The 8,211-nt window shown below is 35.3% G+C and overlaps 1 protein-coding gene across 4 annotated transcripts in view; it reads right to left on the reverse strand.

The window, feature by feature from the left end:
- Positions 1–8,028, reverse strand: part of LOC126474370 (syntaxin-1A) — a 334,042-nt gene extending 326,014 nt beyond the window's left edge. For 3 of the 4 annotated variants that reach the window (XM_050101840.1, XM_050101855.1, XM_050101848.1), the window contains exons 1-4: positions 7,840–8,028; positions 7,018–7,107; positions 1,848–2,003; positions 426–525 (exon numbers count right to left, since the gene is read on the reverse strand). In XM_050101840.1, coding sequence (XP_049957797.1) covers positions 426–525; positions 1,848–2,003; positions 7,018–7,107; positions 7,840–7,872 — 379 coding nt within the window. In that variant the 5' untranslated portion in view covers positions 7,873–8,028. The remainder of the gene's footprint in view (positions 1–425; positions 526–1,847; positions 2,004–7,017; positions 7,108–7,839) is intronic. The other variant, XM_050101862.1, reaches the window with a different exon arrangement.
- Positions 8,029–8,211: the final 183 nt, after the last annotated feature.

Raw genomic sequence — 8,211 nt, forward strand, 5'->3', positions numbered from 1 at the left:
AAAATGTTAGCTTTTGCAAACTTTATACTAATTAGTTGAGTGTTGCTGTAAGACCACATATGAATGAACTGATATCTCATTCAAATTTAAACTGGAAGTAATACTAACTAACTACGATACCCTGCAACATTTCTGCGATTTTTATCTTTTAACTAACACAGGATTCCCTAACTTTGGCATGATGAGTACATATATGCATTAATCTTTCTTCCTTCCTTTGCATTGTTACACTAAACTAATTTCAGGCACATGCCTGAGGATGACTAAATTTGTTTGAAACCAGTAATGTCCATGAGAGAAACAACTGAAAATCCTGAAGAAAATATTTGGCAACATCTGTTGTATTTAAATTCTCTCTGTGTAAGGAGAGAAGTCGTATGCACACCCCCAGAGCTTATTTTAGCATAATGATTTTGAGTACTTACTCTCATCAGTCTGAGGAGCTGAGAGGATGGCACTGTGTTTTTTCTTCACTTCTTCCACATTGGCTTGTATCTTGTCTATCATCTCCCGAATCTCTTCCACCTGTAGATGGCAAAATTTGTTATTACAATATCATCAAGAAAGATATTTCCTTTTCTTGCTGAAACATAGTAACACTTGTATTTCCCATTAAACTGAAGCACACAAGAGCAAGGAGCAGCAAACCCAAAATTTTTACATCCCTCATACATTCAAGCTCAGTTTCTTCGGTGGACAGTAGAATGTCAGATACTTTCTTACACATTTCTTTTGAGCATCTTCATCTAAATTTTGGATTATTCTGCTTTACATTATGTTTCACAGTCATTCTCAATTTCCTTTTTTCTCTCTCTCTCCCCCCTTAAGAGAGAAAACAAAACCTGTCTTTGCAAAAATAAAAATTACTACATTTAAACAATTTCATAACTAATTTATTTTGTTAAGAAAAAGTAATTTTCATAACTTCCATCACAGTACAACAAAAATGTTAGCTCAAAAAACATATGACTTCACTTAGCAATTTATAAATACACAAAATGTGAAACATTAAATTATAATACAAGCCATACACCACACAGACAATTCCCGAAGAAAAACTTATTTTCTGAACTTTAATGAAGGTGCACCATAAATCCCCCCTGGTAGTTCCACATTAAAGATAAGAAATATCAGGCAGCAACTAATAAGATGGAAAGACTCTAGAGATTGCTTTACAGAAGGCCAGCACACACTGTTTAGAATATCAGAACAGTTCACCATGGAAGATGAGTATCATAGCAAACCATACACTGCTAAGGAACTTCTTTTTCCGTTTGTACAATTGCATATATACATGACTGTCATATGTCATACATATGTTCCAGATTTGTGGCGATCATAAAAGTTTCCAATTGATGAAAATATTTACTTCTATTGCCTTTCAGACACCAAAATAGTGGTTTATATCTCCACTGAGGGATATGTAACACAGCAATCCATAATTGCTGATATTCTAAGACCAGACTACATCTATTCACAGATGATAAACTAATGAACACTTGAAATAGGATTAATGGCCCAAGTTATGAGGTTGCAACAATAATAACTTCAACATTTTATGCCAAGAAAATAGGAGCACCCCATTCCACACCTTTTAGAAGTTTCAGATTCCTTAGATTCTTAGAATTATTTACACAAGGTTTCTTAAGAACACCTGCCATGAGCATGCTAAGAACATACCTCACATTTCACTGCACAAATCAATTAGGGAAAAGCTTTCTAAATTCTAGGGCATATAAAGTGAAGAAACAGAGTTAGTAGCCATTCTTTGCTGGTTAGGCACTGGTTTAGTAAAGCTTTCCTGAAGCGACACTCCCATCAATACGTAAACCTGCTGTGTCACTGACCTTAGACAAAAATGAATGGAAATCAGAAAACGAATTCATGGAAGATCGATTGTATAACCTTCTGAAGGATTCACCAGGGACCAAGCTCTGAAACAAGTTTCTGACATATGCTGAAACACCTCCATTTCCACTATCCCGATCAGTTGACTGCGCCTCCTGAAAAATTAAGCATGAGCTCATTGACAAACCATTTCTGCACCTCAGTTGCCACAAATGCTGAGTACACATGTTGAAAGTAAGAAATGGTTTGCTTTTGGCAACATAATAGATATCCTTCAAAAATCATCATGAAACATCTAGCAATGTACTGAAGATTATTTTATCAATTGTCAGATGACCAATAATGTGGTTTGAGAAACATACAAATATGTACAAGAAGTTAATTTGCAAGACACTTGAGTATGCTTGAAAAGTCCTGAGAGATGACAAACTAAATACATCAAAACATATTTTAAAATCTTTATATGACCACAACACAGTTTTGGAGTCTATGCAGATCAAAGTTTATAGTGGTATAAAGTATAAAGTACTGGACCAATGATTTTTCTGATTTACGCACTGTGTGTAAATAATGTTTTTCATTTGAAGCAGCACAGCATTACACCTAGTCGAGAATGTTACAATCAGGTTACACATGGATTAGCAAAGACTTATGTTTCAGATACGAGTGACATAAGCAAAAAGTAACTTAGCGACAGTGTATTATTCACTTTGGTACTCCAGTTATAGAAAGAACGTTTACTGTCAAATGCATCACTAATATTTGTTCAGAGCATACTGACTGCATTTATATGAATACACAGTTGTCTGCCCAGCATGTGCCAATGGTACATGAAAATATCTTTAATAATGAAATTTAGAAAATGCATCAACAGAAAAACAGGTTATGAAAATTATTTCTCCAGTATGGTTTTGAGTTGCCAAAATAAGTAAAAATTATAAATGGCTATCTGCATCTGCTTGGGGCTTGTTTCAGTATTTACAAACGATAGACAATATGAACAATGTGCTACCCATCATATGTATAATTTTTATCCTGAAGACTGGTTTACATTTTCTGGTATCACATACTAATACTTCAGACATTTTGGTCATCTCTTCGGTATTCAAACACCCTTCCCAACACACACTTCAATTAAGTTTCCTTCAGGTGGGTGATTCCTCACACACACTCCGCAAACCACACCACTCAAATCTTTGAAGCTGTTCAGTCAGCTGCAGATGGCGCCATAAGCAAACCCGGAACAACTTCCTTTCATAATAATGTTTATAGTTTCTATTAGGACAGGTATCTAGGGAATAATTATATTATTTTGAAACAAACCTGCAGCACAGAAGTTCAAGAAACATGCACCAAACATCATCCACAGCTCAACAGGCATAAATATGACTAAAAATCTTCAAAATATTTTGCAAAAACTTAATAGTAACTATCAGTGATCAATACACTATTTGGTCGAAAGTATCTGCATGTCTAATAGCAGAGATTACTTTGGGATGTTCCACCCATCACTGCTGTTATGCTTTTAATACTGCTTGGGATACTCAATGAGGTGTCTGAATGCATCTGCAGAAATAGCACTCCGTTCTTACTCTAGAGCTGAAACAACAAAGATAGTGATTTTATCACTGTCCCAGAGATGCTGGTTTATGATGTAGGAAATGTTGTCCAGGCATCCATCAAACCCAAACACTTCCGCTAGACTGCCACAGCGTATAGCATGACCCATCACTCCAAATCACTCATTTCGTCATCCACTGTCTAATAGCATTGCTCTCTACATCACTTCAAGCATCATTTAGCACTGACTACAGGAATGTCTGCCTTATGAGGAGCCGTACGACCACTGCACCCCATCCTTTTTCACTCATTATGCAAAGTCATTGTGCTAGTTGGACCGCTGGTAGCACTTTGGAACTCACGAATGATTCCTTCCCTGATTTCACACAATTTTTGTAAAAATTACCCTCCACAAAGCTTGTCGGCCCCCGTCAATCAGTATATGAGATCTGCCTGGTCTTTGTGGTTGTGAACTTAACACATCAGTACAGCTGCTATTGGAAGAATACTAAAAGGCAACAAATTTTCACACTAAACAATGAAAACAAATTTAGGCTTTATCTGCATACAAAAAGTCCTAGCATCCACTAGGACAGATTTTATGTACACCCATGAGACTCATTTGAATAATCCAGCCTCTTATATTAACAAAGCAGCAATGAAAAGGCAGATGCCACACAGCTTCCTCAGGAATTTAAATTTCTCTATGATCACTAACTTACAATATTCTCATCTGGCCAATCATTTTACTTTTTTATTGTAGACATGTTGTATGGAATGAGTAGAACATAGCATATAACAATCAGTACAAAGAATATAAATAGAAATGAGTATGACAACAATAATTATGTAATTGTACCACTAAACTTTACAAGTAGTAGTGTATTCAATATTTTTTTTTTCCTTCCCCCACTTTTGATTCAAAAACACAGCAGTGTAACTGTAGGTGATGCAGTAATAACTTAAAAATCACATGAAGTCAGAAACTGATTAACAGGAAATTTTAATTCTGTTTGCATAATGGGAGCTGCATAAAACAGCTTTTATGTATTACTGCAAAAGAGCTCTTTTATAGAGTAAAAGTGGTGTCATTCAATTAGTTTCTCCTATTCTTATGATCATAAATTTACCATAGACTCCATAATTTACAGTGTATAAGAATGTGCAGTATTTTGACATTTCCTGGCAACTGACCTGTGCAGATACAATTCATAATCCATACACACAGACCCACTTGTACCAGTATCCCTCTTGTTTCTTCCAAATTTCAGAAGCTCACATTCCAACTATGCTGAACTACCACTCCTGGGAGAAAGAATAATGTACAAAAATGTCATTGCTTTTAACTTCTAATGAGTTTAGAAAATAGGAGAGATTATTTGCAGGTGAATCTATGAGGATGGGTCACTAGTTGTGCTTGGATAGCTTGGTCAGTGAAGCATTACCAGTGAATCTGAGTGTAAGTTTCATTATGTTGCCAATTTATCTAATACAGAGCTGAGATATCTATGACAACACCCATCAGGGGTATACATAGTGAAATAGTGCAGTCATGATATAAAATAGTTTGAAATGATTATGACATGAAATCAGCTTAAATATCCAATACACAACTATGACAGCTATATTCTGAACTGCAACTTTTTATGCATCAAGCAGTGATTAGGCCCTGCTGTTCATCTGCTTGGAACCTTTACAAAGCTGGATTAACAGAGTCATTTTCATAGAACAACAATGAGATTTATTACTAGCTTGTTTAGGGACCACAAGAGTCAAAAGATACACAACAAATTCCAGTTTCTGCATAAAATCTATTATGCATCACCTTCAAACTGTGAGAGGGCATTACAAGAAACAGTACTTCACCCCCTTGGCTTATACAGTGGTACACTTAAATAGTCTTTCCTCTCACACAATTACGGTGTACCAGATAGTGTGTGCTTGGGGAGAATACTAGCACATTAATTCAAGGTACGAACTCACTGAGATCAGCAGGCAGAGTAACATTATCAACCTGAAAGTCAGTATTAACACCACAATACTTTAGAAGGCAAGGTCCCATCGTATGTAGTGTGTCCATGTTTTCATTCAATCTCTGAATGGCTTACCCAGTCATTATAGTGAGACCTGCAATTTAATGTAGACTCTCCGCCTTGGTGGAACTTGGCATTTTCACATAAACTAACTAACCTTTGTCAAATGCGAAAGAAGCAAGAAGAAACAAAGAATCCTGAGACTGACTGAGAAACAATTCTTGGACAGTTCGATATGGAATGACGTCCACAGGGCTACAAATTCTGAACTTAAAGTTCTGAACTGCACAACATTTATTTCTGTGATAGGGGTAACAATTTTAAATAATAACTATATGCTACAATATTACACCTTATTTACACTAGTTAATCTTTTGGACAGACAGAAAAAAAGAGGCTAGTTCTTTCACATCAGATTATAATACAACATTTTTGCACGTGAAGTGCAACAGTGATGTAGAAGATTGAAGAAATCCATGCTGAATATGCTCCATCGTAATCTCACCCCCCCTGTATTGGAATAACAATCTGGCTCCTAAAATATGATGATGTCCTGTCACCATCATTCTTCAATGAACTATTTAGTACAACAACCTTCTCATTATCACTTAGACTATAATGTATTTTTATCATCACTATTTTTTTTTATATTAACTAGTTCCTATAAATTCTGCTAATCTCAGGCATCATGATATCCAATCTGTTTGTAAAGGCTCTAGGAAATGAGAAGTTTTCAAATGTAATTAAAAACTTCATGTGATGTCAGAATCTCTTCACATTTAACATCAACCAATCAACTTGAGATATCAAACTACAAAAGCATTTTGACCTAAAGTTGGTCAATATTTCTCACTTATCTTTGATTCCAAGTATGTTCAACATATTAGACCAGAGCGAATGACAGATTTATATCATTTAAAATGTAGAAATTGTTATTTTTCTATGTGTCATCTGTAAAATATGTCAATAAATTTTTTATTTACTGTTTATTAGGTTCAAACTTTAAAAAAAAATCTTTAAAATTGTATGTTTCAGGTTAAAGCCCATGACACACCAGTGCTTCCATTAAAATTACTGCAAATTTAAATTACATTTAGTTGATAGCACTTTATTGTAGTTTTGTTAATATAAAAATACAACAGCAGAAAAGAATTTTCAACATTAAATGTCAAAGCATGAGCATGTAAGACTGCAGTAGCCAGTTCCCAATCACTAGACTTTGTTAAACATTTAGTTGTTAAATTCCAAAGCAAGGCAGTGTCAGGCACATTAAGATGAAGATTTGACAGTCTGTGGCTGTGAATGTACATTCTCTGACAAGACCAGTCCTTAACCAGTGTCAGTTCATCTTGTTTGTTTCTTTCTTTCGCAGTCATCTGTCCGATCATATAGGGCAATAAAGATAAAAGAAATATAATGAAGACTGATTAATTATGAATTCTCTCATGCAAGACTCCTGCACATTGACTATCCAATCCACTCCCACATTTGAAGACAGGAATAATGTATACTATACAAAATGTAGCCTCAAAGTTTAAAAACCAGCTAGAAATTTGTATAGATCGGGTAGGCTCACCTCTGCAAAAAATTCATCCATGAAGCCATCCCTTCCTTCGACGTTGACAGCAACATCATCAGGTCCAACATCGTCATCATCACTCTGAGCCTATAACATTAAAAAATAAACAAACTATGTAGATATTTCAATAATAAATATTAGTAACAAGTGCACTTACTTTCATAAAACACGCAAAGATCTATGTGTAGCTGTTTTAAGAATAGTAAATATTATTTCCCGGTTATTTTGGAAATTAAATTAGCCGGGCGCTTGGCAACTTTTAACAATAATGGCTTAATTACACTCAGTTTATGTATCAAGCAAATTCACATAACAGACAACAGTCGCAAAATGACGCGGACATTAAAGAAAATATGAAGTTATATTTTACCAGACATTATGTTTATTCATAATTACTTAAACTTTACTGGGAAATACGACAGCCAGACTTGTTTTGACAGCTACTGAAATACATGGCCTGCCCGTCTCTGAAGGAAACGTCAGATGAAAAAATCTTGTTGATCCATCTATTGTTTATGATACGCACAGTATAGCACCAGAATGCAAAAGGAACCACAAACTATCAAAGACTATTTCAGCGATAGTAAGGAAGCCTGTCACACAAAAACAACGCTGCGGAAATATTTGCTATAAATCCTGTAAAGCTTGAATCAAGGGTCCAGAATTGATGTTACTAGTTCACATAGCAATGTTAAAAGCATCAAAACGGCGCGACATCTCGAAACGCAAGTTTATTTTGTTTGACATTTAGTCATGTTCAGTGAATGGTAAGCCGCGGGGCGGGTTACACTTCAAAAATAACTTTAGATTTTCACTTACCGCCTTAAGGGCAGCTAATCTGTCCTTCGTCATCTTCTAACGTTCTCAGTCACACAATACTGATTCGTCTTGCCTTATATAAACACCCCATTCACTGACTCTGCCATGGAACGACACTAAAACTACCGAAACAGACACTACAATCATAAAAATCGATACGCTTACGAGTTCAGAGCTTCTGCAGTGCCGTCTGTCACTGTGCGCATGCGTAGCTGACGTCAGAGCGCCTGTGACGACATTTAGTCATTTACTTACTTAATTCGAAAATAAAGGGTAAATACATAGCAAATAATTGAAAAATTTCTATTAAAAATTAGTTAAAATTTTTAAAAACTTTCAAAAACCTTATTTCTTGTAAAATAATTAAGTGAA

Source organism: Schistocerca serialis, chromosome 1 (assembly GCF_023864345.2).
Source record: "Schistocerca serialis cubense isolate TAMUIC-IGC-003099 chromosome 1, iqSchSeri2.2, whole genome shotgun sequence".
In the NCBI taxonomy this organism is placed as follows: Eukaryota; Metazoa; Arthropoda; class Insecta; order Orthoptera; family Acrididae; genus Schistocerca; species Schistocerca serialis.